The 16,236-nt window shown below is 59.8% G+C and overlaps 1 protein-coding gene across 10 annotated transcripts; it reads right to left on the reverse strand.

Moving 5' to 3' along the window:
- Positions 1-2,502: 2,502 nt before the first annotated feature.
- PDLIM2 (PDZ and LIM domain 2) lies at positions 2,503-15,488 on the reverse strand. Of its 10 annotated transcripts, none has more exons than XM_029203380.1 (10): positions 15,361-15,488; positions 13,823-13,917; positions 12,971-13,122; positions 10,848-10,917; positions 10,594-10,745; positions 10,361-10,439; positions 6,229-6,317; positions 5,850-5,995; positions 4,206-4,323; positions 2,503-3,094 (listed from the first exon to the last, which is right to left on the reverse strand). In XM_029203380.1, the coding sequence occupies exons 2-10, from the start codon at positions 13,913-13,915 to the stop codon at positions 2,917-2,919; spliced, it is 1,077 nt and encodes a 358-aa protein (XP_029059213.1). In that variant the 5' UTR covers positions 13,916-13,917; positions 15,361-15,488; the 3' UTR covers positions 2,503-2,916. The 10 variants fall into 10 exon arrangements, 9 of the variants coding, with proteins under 9 accessions (XP_029059213.1, XP_029059212.1, XP_029059211.1 ...); XM_029203379.1 differs by having other exon boundaries at positions 6,223-6,317; XM_029203378.1 differs by having other exon boundaries at positions 10,594-10,917.
- Between the last annotated feature and the right edge of the window lie 748 nt (positions 15,489-16,236).

Below are 16,236 nucleotides of genomic sequence, written 5' to 3' on the forward strand. Positions count from 1 at the left end.
GGGATGCTCGATGCCTCCCAGCCTCCATGGGGAAATCCCAGCTTCAGGAAGCATGTTTCCTGCCAGCCCAGCGCTGAGCTAGGCCCTGTGCGAGGAAGGGCAAAGCCAAGAGCCTAGGGCAGCTCCTGCCAGATTAGAGATGGCTGGAAGCTGTGGTGACCTCCCTTATGGCCTGGAAGGGAAGGGCAAGCACACCCCAGGGCAAACCAGAAACCCAGGAGTCAGGCTCCTGGCTCATCCTTTGCACCCTCCCCTTACTGCTAGGAGCTCTTAGACCAGCGACTTAGCCTCCCTGTCGTTGCTTTCTTCATCTACACAACAAGCATGACAACAGTACCTACTTCAGAATGGTGAGGACCGGAGTTTAAAGCACTTTAGAATTATCTATTGGTGTCACTTTGGGAAAGTGGTTTTCTCATCTCTAATAGAAGCCTGTATCAGACGCTCTCTCAGGTCGCTTCTAACTCGAATCTGTCATCATTTCTGAAGTTATTCCCCAAAATGAAGAAAAAGTAAAAAGGGCACAGCACTGGACAAATAACGGCCGCATGTTTGGGCGGTGCCCCCTCCCCACCCCAGCACGTCTGGGTCAAAGGGGGTGGGTGTACACAGCTGGGCAGAGACCAAAGGCCTCCCCCAACCTTCTCTGCTGACAAATGAGATGGACTAATAACTCCGTCTTCCGAAGAAGTTCACCCCCAAGCTCGGGCTAGTTGTGTGGCTGCAGAGAGCTCTGATGCTGAAACCCTCTGGCCCCGGGGAGGAGAGCTGGCTGACGCAGAGAGGTGGATTTTAGCTTGAACCCCCGTCCGCTCTTCGAAAGGCATTCAACAACTCACTGGCCTACCCATTTCCCATGGGCCTCCACTCCCCCTTGGTTCTCCATTCCTTAGAGCACTGCTAGCCCAGCATGGTTTGTTACAGGCGAAGATATGACCATATTAAGATTCTAACACACCCTTTTCCAACCTCTCACTTACCTGCTGAAAATGTTTCAGTGTCCCCAGAGCTGCAAGGAGAAATTCAAACCATATCTTACAACATTCAAGGCTCCCATCTTCCTTTCCAATCTTATCTCAGTGTCGCTTTCAGCCGCTGCCCTAAACTGATCATGCCACTTGCACTCAGCCCCTCACTCTGCATTTCTCTCCTCCATCTGTCTGTGTCCTTTCTTCCTCTCACACCCACGGCCCCTGCTCTGAACTCTCAGGGCGCTCCTGTCTGTTCAGCACGAGTTCTTTACACTCACTACCATGTAACATTATTTCATTCATGCCATCTCAGTCGCTGCCACTTGACTATTATCTTTAGCAAAGCCAGAAAAGTGCTCTATCTCTGTACTCCCACTGTGCCAGGACCTGAGAATTTACAGAGGAGTGAATCCCCTTTTGTGAGCATTCTCCCCGCCAAGGGCTACACCTGACACTAGGTGGCGCCAAGGAGCCCATCCCACTTGGGACCAGACAGTTCTGGCCTGACAACTCCTGAGCCGCAGACAGCCTTGATCTTTCCTATGAAAATAAAGACAGCCATCCAGGCAAAAGGTGAGACAATTATAGCAAGGTGTAAATTACATCAAGGTGCCTGGGGAGGCAATACTACACAGTCTATGCCAAGATTCCTTCCCAAAAGAGCCAGATAGCACAAAGCACCCTCTGAAGCCCAGCTTTGATCTTTTCCCTCAGGCTGAGTGGACGATAAGGTAGGTCTAGAGCACACAGCAGCACCCATGCACCTTTCTGAAGTGTCCTCTGGAATTAGGACTGGGAGTGATGGGTGAATCAAGCCAAAAATCTGGCAGAGGACCACTGTCCCCCTGCCTAGCGGCAGCTTTCAAATCAACCACCAGCGAAGCCAGCTGGGGCTCCCAGGGAAGGGGCAGGCAGACCAACCCTGGCTTGGAGGGTGTTGGTCCTCAGGGTAGGAGCGCTGCAGGGTTGTCCCTCCCAGGGAAAGCTAACTCACAGCCCTGTCCAAGGTTACTCCTGGGATAAGCTTTCTCAAACGGGTGCAGACAGAATCAGGCAAGCGCAGGACGTTCTTTAGATGTTGCCCCCTCTCTGGCCCACCGAGCTCCCCTGGGTGCGTCAGCAGGGCAAGCAGCCTCCATACCAAGTAAAGCAAGGGGCACAGAGCGCCAGCGCAGATACTGTCTCGCGGAGACAGGCCTGGGCAGGAGTCTCAGGGCCTGCTTCCTGTTTGCTGCTGGCCCTCTAGCATCCCTTCCCCTCTCGGGCTCCCAGTGAGAAACTCATTCCTCTACCAGGGATCATCCCAATAAAACACACATCTTTAAAAGAGGGTCCAGGAAGAGCACGACCCTCCACTAACAGGGGTGGGTGTCTTCAGTCGGGAGCGCCACGTGCTGAGGCACGTGGTAGGGTGGAGGTTTGAGGGAGGCGGAAATAAGAGGGGAGAAAAATTGTACGTAGGAAGACTCTCCACCCAGTGGTAGGGAGAAGCTCATCCCCAGGGGCTGGGGCAGGGAACGAGAGAAAAGAGGGGCACCTACTTTATTTTGTCCACGTACAGTATATATTTATAGAGCTCGTATGTTGAAAACTTTACACAGTGAATACCTGTAGCCTCTGGCCCAGCCCTCTCCTTCCAGATACTTCTCTCCATGTCCCAGCCTGCTTAACCCCTGGTACACAAAGGTGTCCAAGGCAGCACCCACTTCGCACTTTGACGCAGAGCCTGTCCAGCAGGGGGACGCGAGAGTATCCAGCAGAGCCCTGGGAAGGTGAGGCTGCCCTCACCCACAGCACAGGCAGGTCCTAGCCTCTGGCCTCACTCAGCGAGGAGGAAGGGGCCTCACCAGCCCCCATCGCCTTTCCAGGCCAACTTGATATTGGCGCGGCCCGGGTGCGGAGGTGCCTGCAGAGTGGAGGGCGGTCTGAGAGCGCAGCCGGGCGCTCAGGCCTGGGAGTTGATGGTGTGCGGTGTGGAGTAGCGCTGGCGGGCGTGCTTCTCGCAGTACAGCTCGTCCCCCACCCAGAAGTGCCCTCGCATCTTCAGGTTCAGCCCACAGTCAGCGCAGGTGTAGCAGCCCGGATGGCGGTACCGCCCCTCCTGGATACGCACGGCCTGGTTCCTGCGGGGTGGGGGGGGGGGGGGGGGGGATGCGGCGGGGGGCGCACCCTCGTGGGGGGGGGGGGGGGGGGGGGGGGCACAGAGAGGAGAGAGCCATTAGCCTAGGGGGGAGGAGAGAGGGGAGAACACCAAGCACGAAGCCACCATTCCCATTCTCAGGGAACCCAGTTTCCAGCCCAGAGTCAGGACCCGGTAAGGTCCCAAAATCTCAGTCACTTGACTCCCCAGGCCTGCCCTCAGGAATCTCCGTTCAACAAACCCCCAGCCCACATCCCCGAACCCCAATTTTTAAAAAGTCATTCCTCCCACACACAAAGGCAGACAAGCACCATCCTGAATCTTGTGGATTGTTAATAGAGCAGTGATTCTCAAAATGCGGTCCCAGTGCCAGGACCCACAGCATCACATCACCTGGGGATGAATTGGAAATGCAAACTCTGGGGCTAGGGACCTCCCGAAGAGGAAACTCTGGGGGTGTGGGCCCGAAATCCCTCAGAGGTCCAGCTGCCGATCTTTGAGAAACACCGTATAGGACCCCTTCCTTGGGCCTGCACAGCAGTGCTGGGCAGTGTCGCGTTCTGCAGATGGCACACGGAGGCCCACGGAGGCCAGGGGTTCGCCTAAAATGAGTCATCTGACCCTCACCACTGTGCACGGAAGAAATTTATCTGGGGGGGGGCAGGGTTCAATTTTCCAGAGAATGTGGCTGCCTTATAATGAGAAAAATGGGCCTACCTCTGGAAAACGCATCCCATTCCAAAGAGGGGGAGGAGGAAGTAACAGCAAGAGTTTCCAAGAGGAGGCACCTCATCCAGAGGCAGATCTGCAGAGGCTTTGAGATGGTTGGAGAGAAATCGAAAGCAGTAGCATTTCTTCCTCCTCCAGGGAGGCGGGGAAAGAAACCGAGGAAGAGGAGAGACAGCAGGGAAAAAGCCAGTGCAGGCACCCTAAGAAGGCTGAAGTGACCCCTGAGCCCATCACAGATCCACTGTAGCAATGCTCCCCGCAGGGTCCCTGGCTAGTGGAGCCATGCAGGCCCCTCCTGAGAGCGTCCTGGCCCCTGGCCCCCGCCCTGCGGGGTGTGCCCTGCCCCCGAGGCCGCCAGCACTCACGCGATGCTGGCGCTGCACTTCTCACACGTGTGGAGCTTGGGTGGGATGGCCAGGGCCCTGGAAGTGGGCTGGGAGGACTGGGGGTTCAGCGAGCTGGGCAGGAAGGCGGGTGTGCCACCTGTGGGGGGTGGGGGATAAGGGTGGGGAGGACAGACAAACACATCAGAGCTCGCCCACGGCAGTGCCATCAGGCTGTATTTTTGATGCCCACTCCACCTCCTCCAACACAGCTCCAAAGAGAACCTTGTCAAAGGTGCACTTACAAGCGGACCTCTAAAGTAAGCCTGGGCATGAGAGGGGGTCATGGGGGAAGGAAGTGATCACCCCAGATCCTTGGCTGAGGTTGGTCAAGGGCAGGGAGCAAGCTAAGGCAGCCTGAGCAGTGTCTGCTTGGTGTCTGACACGTCAGGCCAAGCAGGCATTTCCTCTCTCCTGACCCAGTGATGATGATATCAAGAGATGATAATAATAGATAATAACAGCACCACAGCACCTCTGTACAGTTTCCAAGGGGCCTTCACGTGCATTATTGTGCCTGAGCCTTGGAACTGCACGGATGTTAGCAGGTGTGGTCCTCATCTGTAGCCGAGGACCCCGTGACTCCAGGGGTGAAGTCACCATCTGTCTGCGCTGCCCTCCCCCCACCCTTCCGCCTCTCCCCGCGCCCCCTCCCAGGGCCTGCCGAGGCCTCAGGGTAGTGATGGACAAGCTCTGCTCCAAACCTTCTCACCTTGTCTCCGAAACATCAGAGTTGGAACCAGCCCCGAGGTACCAGTGATTGTGCCAGTCAAATACTTCTGACTGTCCCATCCTTTCTCTCCCTGATACCACTGCCCAGGCCAGGCCCTCCTCATCTCTCCCCTGGACCATGGCAGTGCCCCCCTCACCCCCTACTCCCCATGCACCCACACGAACTCCTGAGGCACGGTCCACTTCCTGGGCAGCTTGGCAGCCAGTCTTCCCAATAAACAGAGTTCCTGGTGGGGCAGACGTGGGTCCTGACCGCCTTCGATCTCCACAGCACATGACTGGTCCATCAGACAACTCGGCAAACGTCTCGAATGAGCAACTGGACGGCTGGCAGAAGCCTGTATCTCTGTTGTTCACTTCGGCACCTCACACACCGCCTGGCGTTATTTAACAGGTCCTCCTGGGTTGGGACGCTCCTCAGGCCTGGCATGCGAGGCCTCACAGCCAGGACTTAACCTTCGTGGCCACAGTCCATGCAGCCAGGCCCCAGTGTCCTGTCAGTCCCACCCCAGAGCCCTGCGGCTCCAGCCTCCACATTCCACACTGCTCCCGGCCACCATCTTAAGGCCCTTTGTGAAAGTCCTGATCTTTCTTCAAGGGCCCAGTCAGATTCTTCTTCCTCCATGAAGCCGTCCTTGGAGACCCAGTACACACCGCCCACATTTATCGTTCCCTTGGCACTTCCCCTGATCCCAGCCAGCACCTCTGGGTTGCACCCCAGTAACTCCTACCAGACCGTAAGCTCCTGTAGTGCAGGGGCTGTGGCTTCTACGAGTCAGAGCCCACTCCCATGATGAGCACTTAACAAATACTAATTTAATAACATGTCCAGTCGGGGGTCCAGCGTGTCCTGGGGGAACATCCTTCTCCTACCCGAGCCCCCCGGGGGCTCACCTCTCTCCTCAGCCTCCAGGGCTTCCTGCAAGAGCCGAAAAGAGCTGGACTGCCGGGGGGCCACCCGTGCCTCGCGATTTTCCTGCAGCATTTTGAAGACTTCTGAGTCCTCTCTCAGGAGGTGGCTTTCCCCTTCCGAGGCCACGCTGCAGGGATGGGAAGGAGGCAGCCAGGAGTGAGGGCCCCGTTCCCAGGGGTTGGGATGAGCATGAGGACAAAGAAAGAGTGTCCCGGGGGGGTAAAAGGGATTCTGGGGGCCAGAGGAAAGTGGACGGGGGTTAGGGAAGGGGGGGACCCCCCATCCCTCTCTGGGAAGCCTGTCTCCTGCCCCTCCCAGGCCCTCCAAGATCCCACCCCACCCTCCAGAACTCACTGGTACCTGAGCCTGGGGCTGGAGGAACGGGGACCTGGGGAAGGCGGCGGCGGCAGAACCAGCACAGCCGAGTCGCCAGCACGGCCCAGGCCGGCCTGCGGGAAGGAGAGGCACCAGGGGAGGAGTCGGCGGCCGGGCCTGGGGCCAGCACACCCATCTGGGCAGCCGAACCCAGCTGTTCCCCAGGCCCACCACCAGGGGGCCCCGGCCCTCGCTGACCAGTAGCCCCACCCAACCAGCTCGCAGAACCGGGGGTCAGCAGCCGCCTGCAACTGCTCCTGCTGAGTCCCCGAGGGGAGGGAGGGCAGCACCCAGCTCTAGAAGGGTGAGCCTGCTGCCCTAAGGGGACTGGGCAAGGGGCAGGATGAAGATGAGCGTGAGGGGCCACCACGGCTGTTCCTCTGCCATCTCACACGATGTGTTTGCAAAGATGTTGCACACTGGGGCCTGGCAGGCAGAATGAGCAGAGAGAAAGTAAGCTGACCCTTTTGCAATGAGGAACAGGAAACATAAAGGGCCAAGACCCCTCTTGGAGTCAGGGCTCAGGCCGCACAAAAGTCCTGTCTCCTACACCCTCTGGTCCTTCCTCTGAAATGGCCAGGGTCTGGGCTTACCAGCCTCTCCCGGCTGCCCTGGAAGGTCTGCTCCTGCCCCACAGCGCCTTGGGGAGCCAGGTCCCCACAGCAGAGCCCCCTGCTCGATGTGTGCTGTCCCTCTTGGGCTCCTACACCTGTTCTCTACCTGGAAATCTTGCCTTCAGTCTCCCTGTTTTCCGGCCTGCACTCTGCACCCTCCCCTACTCTGCTCCCTCTCCGTGGCCAGCCCCAATGGAAAGGACAGCCTCAGAGACGACCAGGCCGGCCAAGGTGCACCGGCTGAGGGCATGGTCTCCTGGAAAGGAAAATGCCCTCGATTTTAAAGTTCAAAGTTGGGGATGAATTATGGGGTCAAGTGGAAAAGCTGCATGACTTCTTAACCTGAAAACAGAAACTTCACAGAGCTAAAAAAAACAGCCATAGGGACTTCCCTGGCAGTCCAGTGGTTGGGACTCCGTGCTTCCACTGCAGAGGGCAAGGGTTCGATCCCTGGTTGGGGAAGTAAGAGCCCACATGCCATAAATAAATTAAAAATGTGGGGTTTTTTTGGTTTTGGGGTGTTTTTTTTTTTTTGCAGTACACGGGCCTCTCACTGTTGTGGCCTCTCCGGTTGTGGAGCACAGGCTCCGGACGTGCAGGCTCAGCGGCCATGGCTCACGGGCCCAGCCGCTCCGCGGCATGTGGGATCTTCCCGGACCGGGGCACGAACCCGTGTCCCCTGCATCGGCAGGCGGACTCTCAACCACTGCGCCACCAGGGAAGCCCTAAAAAATGTTTTTAAGAAAAATTTTTTTTTAAATTAAAAACAAAAAGCCCTTAGACCCTCACCCACTGGCCCTCTTGCACTAGCCTGCATTCTTCTTCTGTTCTTGGGCTTCTACAGGTAAGGGGATTAAGGGTCAGAAAGCAAAGTGGCCAATCCAAGCCACCTGGGAAGTGGGAGCCAGGGCTGGGAGTCCACGCCTAGGCTCCTGGGTGCCCAGCTGCTTCCATGCGGTCAACTCAGGAAGGACAACTGGCACCAGATACTCAAGAATGATGTCCGATCTCGCTGTCCTAGACAGGCCAGCGTGTGCCCTGCACGGGGGCACCGGCCAGCGGGGAGGGAGGGCTGAAATCCACCCTGACTCCCTTCTCAGGCCAGGTCCTCATGACGGCCGGAGGGACAGGGGTTGTTTTCACTTTACATCTGCTCACCCAAGTGTGTGCCTCTCCAGAGGGGGCAACTTCCGGTTTCTGTAAGGTCTGTTGATGTTCTTCGCCCTGGGCCCAGCACAGCCTCAGCCCACTCAGGAGCCAGCAGCAAGGCCATGGCCACAAGAGCCTGGGGCAGGGGCACCTCATCTGTAGTCACCTCTGCCACCTTTCTCCTGCCGGAGCACCTCACCCCGGTGGAGGGGAGCCCAACGCCCTTAGTTGGAGCAGCTTCACCTTTCCTCTCCCCACCTCCCTCCCGGTCACCTGTAGGTGACACCTGCCTTCACAGAAGCGACCTTTCATCTCTAGATCTAGAAAAGCTGCTCACCTGTCCATCAAGAGCTGTCTCCAGCCAACCCCTCTCAAAATGTGTTGGGGGGATGTTAATAAGCGATTGGCAGGGGGATCCCCGAAGAAATTCTGCAGTTAAGTAAGTTCAGGAAATTAAAAAATTAAACATCTTTCTTCCTCACAGGCAGGACTTTTCAGAGCCTTTAAGGTGCTCAAGTGCACCGTGACTCCCAAGAGGGAGCTGTGGAACCCGGTGACTCCCGCCCCGTCTGACCACAGCCTCATTTGTAGAACAGAATGCAAGCTTCACGGGGTGAGGAATTTCTCTGTTTTTCCACCTGTGCATCCCCAAAGCCTAGAAGGGTGCCTGACACAAAGCAGCTGCCCCACAAGTAGTAGCTGAAAGAATGACCAGGGGCCTCAGGGTGAAAGAAGGGAATTCAGGGCATCGGGTCTGACTCTGAGGCCCAGAGAGTGGAAGGATGCCTTGTCCAAAGTGACACAGTAGAGGTGGGACTAACCCAGGTCTCCCTGCCACCCAGCTCAGGGCTCCTCTTCACACCACATGGGTGGCCCTCAAATCTGTGCGTGCATCAGATCCCTGAGGGCTCCTTAGAACAGGGATGGGTGCCCTCACCCTGCCCCTCACCCCTGCGTCCGATCCAGTAAGTCTAGGCTGGGGCCTGAGAACTTGCATTTCTAACAATTTCCAAGGTGCTGCTGCTGGTTTAAGAGCCACTCCCTGTCCCACCCGCCTCTCCCCTTTGCCCCGGTTTCGAGGAAGGAGGATAGGGTGGACCAAGCTCATTCCCAGCTGATCTCAGCCCAGAGCTCTCTGGAGAAGGCCCCCAGGCCCCAACACACCAGGTCTTGCTTGTACCGTGGAGTTCCCATCTCCCCAGCTCATCGTTCTCTAATCCGAAACCTACCCCATCCTGCCTTTGACATCCAGCAAAATTCCTGACAAAGCTTTCTCAGGCCACCCCAGCCCACACTCAGCTATCCCCTCCCAGAATGCCTCCTGCTTTTATAATTAAGATCATACTGCTCAGTGCTTAATTTTCCCAAAATTGTTTTGCATGTTTATCTTATTTCTGCCACTGCATTTTTAATTCTTTAAAGACGGGATCTCATTGAATACATACATCTCTATGCCCACGTCTCCTGGAGGGTCACTGGGCAGGCCAACAGAGGGTCACCAGGGAGCCACTACTATGCAGCCCCCAGAGGACCCTGTTCTTTCCTTCTCCAGAGCCCCCAGTTTCTAGCACCCTCCCCCAGTCATCTCCAAAGGCTCTGCTTTCTGGAATGCAGAATCTACCCGAGGTAGGATTCCAGCAGCTGGGCCTCATCCTCTTCACCCCAAAGGCTGGACATGCCCCCACTAACTCTGCCCCCAGCAGCTGTGGCCCAGGACTCTTGGCCGCCTCACTCCTCACCTCCCCACCCCCGCCCTTAGAGAGGAGACATACCACCAAGGCGGTGTTGGGCTGCCACTAGTGGACAGTGGGAGCCGGCAGGGTGTCCAGGGGAAAAGGGCAGGGGAGGGGGGCAGACAGAGAGTAAGCCAAGTGCAACTGGAGTCGGAACCACAGGCCGGCTGGTGGTTCTCTGGTGGTTCTCGGGGGCTGAGTCAGAGGAAGAAGAGGGGGAATGGGTGATGGGAGCTGGGGGCGGGCATGGGGCTTGGAATGGGGAGGAATGTGTTCAAGAGATACAGCCAAAGGGAATCATCCCAACAACAGCAGCTAAACTATTTCGGTCCCGGCCCAAGAGAAACACTTGAGAAGGGAGGAAGCCAGCAGGAAGGGGGGAGGCAGCGGCGGGTCTGAATGTAAGAGGTAGAAGGACACCTGGGCCTGGACGGGTAGGGCCGGTGCAGTGAGTGTGACCCTCACCGGAGCTCTGGCCTCCCGGCTCCAGAGAGGAGAGTGCCTATTACTAGGAGACCGTGGTGCTGGCCGCCTAGGTGGGACCAGCCACATGCAGCCCCACGGGCACCACTAGCAACCAGCCAGGACAGGAGGCTCTCTCCTCCCCTCAGGTATCCTCACCTGTCGGCTTCCGGGGCGGCCCCTGTAGGACAAGTGGTCAGCAGTAGTGGGTTCCGGGGAGTACGCCAGGCTCTGGAAACTGAAATGGGGAAATGGACAGTGTGTGCCGGGGGCCCCGCCACCAGGCTGCCCCGGGAGACAGAGGTGACCCTAGGGCCCCCTAAACCCAGCTACAGAGACTTTGAGAGGCCGGCTTGGACCTGGTGGCCAGGGGGCCCACCCGCTGCACTCACCTGTGGCTGGTCACCACCTCTCCCGCGGGGGCCTGGGGGCTGGCGGGGGGCAGGGTGGAGAAGGGGCTGCCTGGCCGGGGGCTGAGGGAGGCCTGGCTGGAGCAGGAAGACCGCAGGGAGGACTGGCTGTCGGTGTGTGTCCTCCTGGAGCCCTGCGGAGAGAGGGGCCTGGAAGGACAGGGCCGGGAAGAGCAGGGAAGGGGGCCCCCCATCACTTCAGGGTGTGGGGCTCCCAGCAGGAAGCACCGTCCTACCTGGAAGCGAGTGGCCAGCACTTCGGGGGAGCTTTCCCCGTTGGTCTGCCCGGGAGAGGCAACCTGAGGCCTGAAGAGAGGACAGAGGGAGACAGAGTGTCACCGGGTTCTCAAGATTAGGAACATGTCCAAAACATTTGGACATCGGGTAGCCAACTTTTAACTTTGTCAAATTCACAGCAAACAACTGTCCTCAACGACCACCATCATTTCTTAAAAGAAAGGACAATTTAGCACCAAAAAGTAGAAAGGACATCATTTCAGCAAAAAGTTCAATAAATTCAAAATTTCTTTAAGAGCTCCTCACATCATCACCCCTCCCCCTGCCTCGCCTTTACTTTTCCTTTTCTAGTCTTTTTTTTTTTTTGGTGGGGGGAGCATTTCATCCGGACTTTGTCGCTGGTCAGCATCAGTTTGTAGATTGATTTGGACTGCTGATTGCACATAAATGATCCTTTATCTTTCACCCCTGGAGAAACTGAAGCCCAGAGAGGGAAAGTGAGTTGCCCAAATTCCTAAAGGCCAACAATGGCTGGGCCAGCTGCCCCCTCTGCCCAGGGGCCTGTCCCCCATCAGCTCCGCCTTTGAGAGGATCCCTCCCTGTGATTTCCAAAGTCTTCCCCTCTCACCCCACCCCCTGTAAACCAGAGGGTAGAGCCAGCCCCCATTCCTGCCATGAAGGCAGCTGAAGGACCTAGAGAACAAGGCGGCCCAGCTCCCCTGATAATCACCAAGGCTCCCCCTCCTCAACTCCCCAGGGACCGCCCCCCACCCCACCCCGCCCCACCGCCTCCTCCAAAGCCCTGCCCAGTGGAACCTGGCTGAAGTCTCGAACAGGAGGTGATTGGAGGGCTGGGAGCTGCTGAGGGTGAGGGATGAGCCCACCACGTCCCACTACACGGTTTCTGGATGTCTGACTGCCTCCGGAGAGGTCAGCAGGAACCTCAGTCACCACACGCCACACCAGCCACAGCCTCAGCCTCCCTCCCTGGGGAGAATTTAGGGCCAGAGCAGGGGAGCTTGGGCCCTAGCTCCGCCCAGAGCACTGCTTCCTGCCTGGGGCTTTGAGTGCTGGAGAGGTCTCCTGGGGGTGGGTTACTGGGGGAGGTTAGGAAGGGTTTGGGCAAAAGAAAGAAGAGACAGGGAGCCTTGACCTGCCCAGCGTGGAACTGGAGGCCTGGGGGTCCTCGGCCAGGCCCGCCTCTCTGATGGAGCTGGGTCCCTCTTGGAGGGACCCGAGAGGAAGTGATGGTGTCAGCAGCTCCCTGCCCCTCCCCCGCCCCACTTTGCAGCTTCTTGTAGATTTTGGTCCCCTTCCCAGATGCCATGAGCTATTCTCTACCCTCCTCCTCTGGGTCCCACTCCTGTAAACACTCATGAGCCAGACTGGTACAGAATAGTCACTGAAGGGGCCGGGGCCGTGAGAGCGTCACAGGAGACGGGAGCCAGGTTCTGCAGTGACGTAGGGCGGCAGGGGCGAGGAGAAGGCGCGGAGCAGAGGTACCTGACTCAGGTTCAAGGCCCTCCCAGAGGGCTCTCCTGGCTGGGGAATCGCCCAGCATTCCTGCCCCGTGACTCACTGGGATGCCCCACCCCCAGGGAGCCACCTGTTCCCACCCACACCCCCAGGCTGAAGTCCTAGGAACCTGGGAATCTGCCTTCACCAGCAGGGCCCAGAGAGGCAACTTGGGGAGCAACGGAGTGGTTCTATGGGGAGTGAGCCCCCAAACTCCTCACCACCCCAGGATCTGAGCAAAGGTTCTCCCCCGCCCCTCTTGGAGGCAGGGGCCCTGCAGACCCAGCCTAAGGCACACCTTTCTCCTCTTCAACCGACTTCATGCCCACGCCCTGTACCCTGCACACCTGGGAACCAGTCAAACCCAGGTGTCCAGGTGGCTGATGCCAGCCTGCTCTGCCTGTGAGTGCACGCCCAGCTGGGCACAGGGACACCCCTCAGACCACCCTGCTGCAGCCCCAGAGCTTGGGACCTTCTCACGGATGAGCCGTGAGGGCCCAGGAAGGCCAGACTGGAGCTGAGAGCAAGGGGTGAGGGCGGCCACTGTGCAGTGGGCTGGCAGAAGGCAGAAGAGTGCTGGCAGGCCCAGCAGCGGTGGAGGACCTACCGGTCCAGCTGCAGCCTCAACGGCGAGGGGCTCTGGCGGATCTTGCTCTGGGCCTCGGCGTGCAGCATGCTCTTCGCACTCTCACCGTTGATGGCCACAATAATGTCACCGGGCCGGAGGTCAGCAGCTTCGGCCTTGCCCTCCTCAGTTACCTGTAGGGGGTGAGGAGCAGGTAGTCTGAGGTGACACTCAGGTAGGTAGGGATGGAGAAGAAGGGATTTCCTTGTCCTGCCCAAGAAACACAGAAGCTGGTTTCAACCAGGCTGGCCTGCATCTCCCTTTAACATCTCTCTCCCTGCCTGCTGGTGTCCACCCAGCCCATCAGCCAATCCCCTCCAAAAGCTGGAGTGGCAGCCCCCTGCCACCCACCTCAGCGCTGGCCTTCTAACGGGGCTCCCCAAAGAACGTGTAATGGCAGAATTTCAGGAACTGTGCTTGGAAATACTTCTGGATAGAGAGCCCTGCCCGTGCAAATCAAATCATGGCTGCACGCAGGCCCTCTGCGTGAACACTCCCTGGCCTGGGCCCGGGTCAGAGGAAAACTGTCAAGAGCTCGGGGCTCCTGTTCTAATAATCACCCAGAATGGCTGCCAGCACGTATGGGGTTAGTGGCCAAGGAGAAAAGAGAAGGCCTTGCGTTGGGCCCAGCTCCCTTTCACTCTCTAGAAGCCTGTTTCTGAAGTGGCCACCACATCCGCATGGCAACGGGGCCCCAGCCCTGCCCACGCCAACAATCCCAGAAGCAGGCCTCTGGCTTCAAAACAGAAAAAGAAAGGTGTCTGTGAGGACCAAGTGGACGGGGCAGACTCTGACTTAGGGGGTACCTCCCCGTCTCCTGGAACTAGCCCTTACCCTGGTCACCACGATAGGCGTGTGGAAATCCCTGCCGCCCGAGATGCGGAAGCCCCAGGGTGCGGGTCCCACCAAGTCCACCGTCAGCGCCATACCTGAGGGAGAGAGGTTGGAGAGATGGAGCCTGCCCCTCACCCCACAAGGGACTCTGTGAGGTGGCAGAAGGGGGTGACAGGTCCCCGGAGGAGCCAGTCAGGGGCAGGCGGTGGGTGGAGGTGGGTAGAGGAAGTGACTAACTTCTCCTGCGTGCCCCAGTTCCACTTCCCCCCCACCCTGGGAAGTCAGGACTCCTGAGTTCCCCCTTTGCCCCGTCTTCGGCAGAGTGGCGGGGTGCTACACAGGGGCTTGCTGAGAACAGGCAGGCGGGCGGGCGGGGCTGACAGGTGGTAGCTGTCAGCATTTCCTCCCTCTCCCCTCCTCCACCATCAGGGTGAAGTCCCCCTAGTGCTTGTTTCCGGTCCCCAAAACCGATAGCACAAGGGACTTCCTCCCCACTCTGGGGGAGGGCAGCGCTCTGGGAACAGAGGTGACAGCACAGAAAGGGGTGGTACCACCACATACTCTCAAGTACTTGGCTGGGGACGGGGCAGCTTGCCCACGTGAGGCCAGGCTCTTCAGAGGGGCCTCCTGGCTGCCTGCCGCGCCCCTGGCCGTGTGGTCCAGGTAGGCAAGACTGGGCTTCCCACCTCTGCCAGCGGTCTGCTGCCCTCCGAGCAGCTCCGGCAAGAAGGACGGGCTTATCTGCCAAGAAGGGCACACCCACCACCGGGCGCTGGCCAACAGGGCGAGCTGACTGATGCTGCCCGCAAGCTGGGGCCCCAGGCCTCCCACCCACTGCCCCTCCACTGGGCAAGGGAGTGTCCCTGTAGACCAGACCCATGTAGGATTTCCTGACCCTCTAGCTCTGCAGTCAGGAGCCAACCCAGGCAGGAAGCTGCAGTGCCAGGCTGGGCCACCGCCCTACCCAGCGCCCACCCTGAGGCCGCCCCTGGGGAGGCCCACAGACTACAAACGCTGCCCGAGTCTATCAGGCACACTGGGGCCACTTCCCGCGTTTAGGAGCCTGGGGAGAGGGCGCCTGGGCGAGCGGGGCTGTCTGCCCTCTTCCCGGCCCTCCGGCTTCCCCTTTTGCCCAGGCCCAGCCTCTGTCCCTCCCGCAGGCCCCAGGTCGGCGCTGGCGGCTAGCAGATGCCTTGGATTCCCAGACCTTTGAGCCGGCCAGTGGACTCCGCTCCGGGGGCCGCGGGGAGGTGCCCAGACCGTCGGCCCGGCTTGCCCACTTCTGGCTCCTTCTGAGCTCCGAGACCAAAGTACCCGCGCACGCCGGGGGCTGGAGGAGGAGCACCCGGGACGGGAAAGCCCAGCTAGCGGGGGGCGCCGACCGCAGGCGAGGCTGCGGGGAGCGGCCGTGCGCGGAGGAGAGGTCCGGGCGCCGAGCCGGCCGCGGGCGCGCAGAGCTGCGAGGGCGCCGGGGCCGGGGAGGTCGCCGGCCGTGCGGACCGCACGCAGGTGGGCGCGCTCACCCGGCTCCCGCTCACCTGTCGGGCTGGGCGGCCGGGCCGGGGAACGAAGGGAAGGAAGGAGGGAGGCGAGGAGACGCCGCCGTTCCCGCCGCAGCCGTCTGCCCGACTCTGGGGAGAGCCCGCCCGGGACTCCGGGACCTGCCTCCGCCCATGTGATCCCAGGGCCGCCCCTGCCGCCGCCCCTGGCCAGGGAGGCCGCCTCCTCCGCGCAGCTCAGCCCCGGCGCTGCCACCTGGCCCGCGCCCGCTAGGGGCCCGGGGCTACTCTCCCGAGAGCCCCCTAGAGGCTGCGGCCGTCCTCCCCGGGGTGTCCCCATCCTCTCGAGGTCAGGGGAGGTGACCTGGTGACGGGCCCGGAGTCCCACTTCGCAGACAGCTGAGCCTGCTGACCCCCGAAGCTCGCCCAGGCCGCCTGCGCCCCCCTCCTTCAAAGGGGCCCTGAGCTCCCCCAACCCCAGTTCAGGGCCGGGGAGGGGAGGGAGGGGGCAGGCTGGGGCTGTCTGCGGTCGGCCCGCCCGGCTCCTCCGCCCACTCCAGGCTCCGAGGCTGGCGCAGATGCAGCCCCGACACCCATAAATCCCAACCCAGAGGCCGCCCCTCCGCCTTCCTGCCTGGCCAGCGCGCTCGCGGGGCGGTGGCCGCGGACTGCTGCGGCGCTTTGGGTGCGCAGAGCTTCCCTGCTTGAGATGCGCCGTAAGCCTGCTCCACTCAGGGTGACATGCCAGGCCCAGGAAGAGATGAAGAGAGACTCCGGCTGGAAGTGACCGGGCCCCCTCCTGGGCTACACACGTCCCTTGCGGGCTGATGCCTGTTCCGTTCCTGGCTGCCCTCCCCTCACCCTTTCGGCTGCCTTGCCTGCGGCCGGCCGCTACCAACAACCACCAATGGCCCT

The sequence above is a fragment of the Monodon monoceros genome, unplaced genomic scaffold (assembly GCF_005190385.1).
Source record: "Monodon monoceros isolate NGI ecotype Baffin Bay Population unplaced genomic scaffold, NGI_Narwhal_1 Super_Scaffold_5, whole genome shotgun sequence".
NCBI lineage: Eukaryota > Metazoa > Chordata > Mammalia > Artiodactyla > Monodontidae > Monodon > Monodon monoceros.

What these genes read in the sequence shown, in the direction of transcription:
- PDLIM2 (XM_029203375.1), bottom strand. Translation starts at nt 13,915, where the DNA reads ATGGCGCTGACGGTGGACTTGGTGGGACCCGCACCCTGGGGCTTCCGC. An exon ending in GCCGCCCCGGAAGCCGACAG is followed by an intron (nt 6,318 to 10,360) that starts GTGAGGATACCT and finishes TCCTTCCCGCAG; the next exon opens with GCCGGCCTGGGCCGTGCTGG. An exon ending in CCTGGAGGCTGAGGAGAGAG is followed by an intron (nt 4,324 to 5,849) that starts GTGAGCCCCCGG and finishes CACCCCCCACAG; the next exon opens with GTGGCACACCCGCCTTCCTG.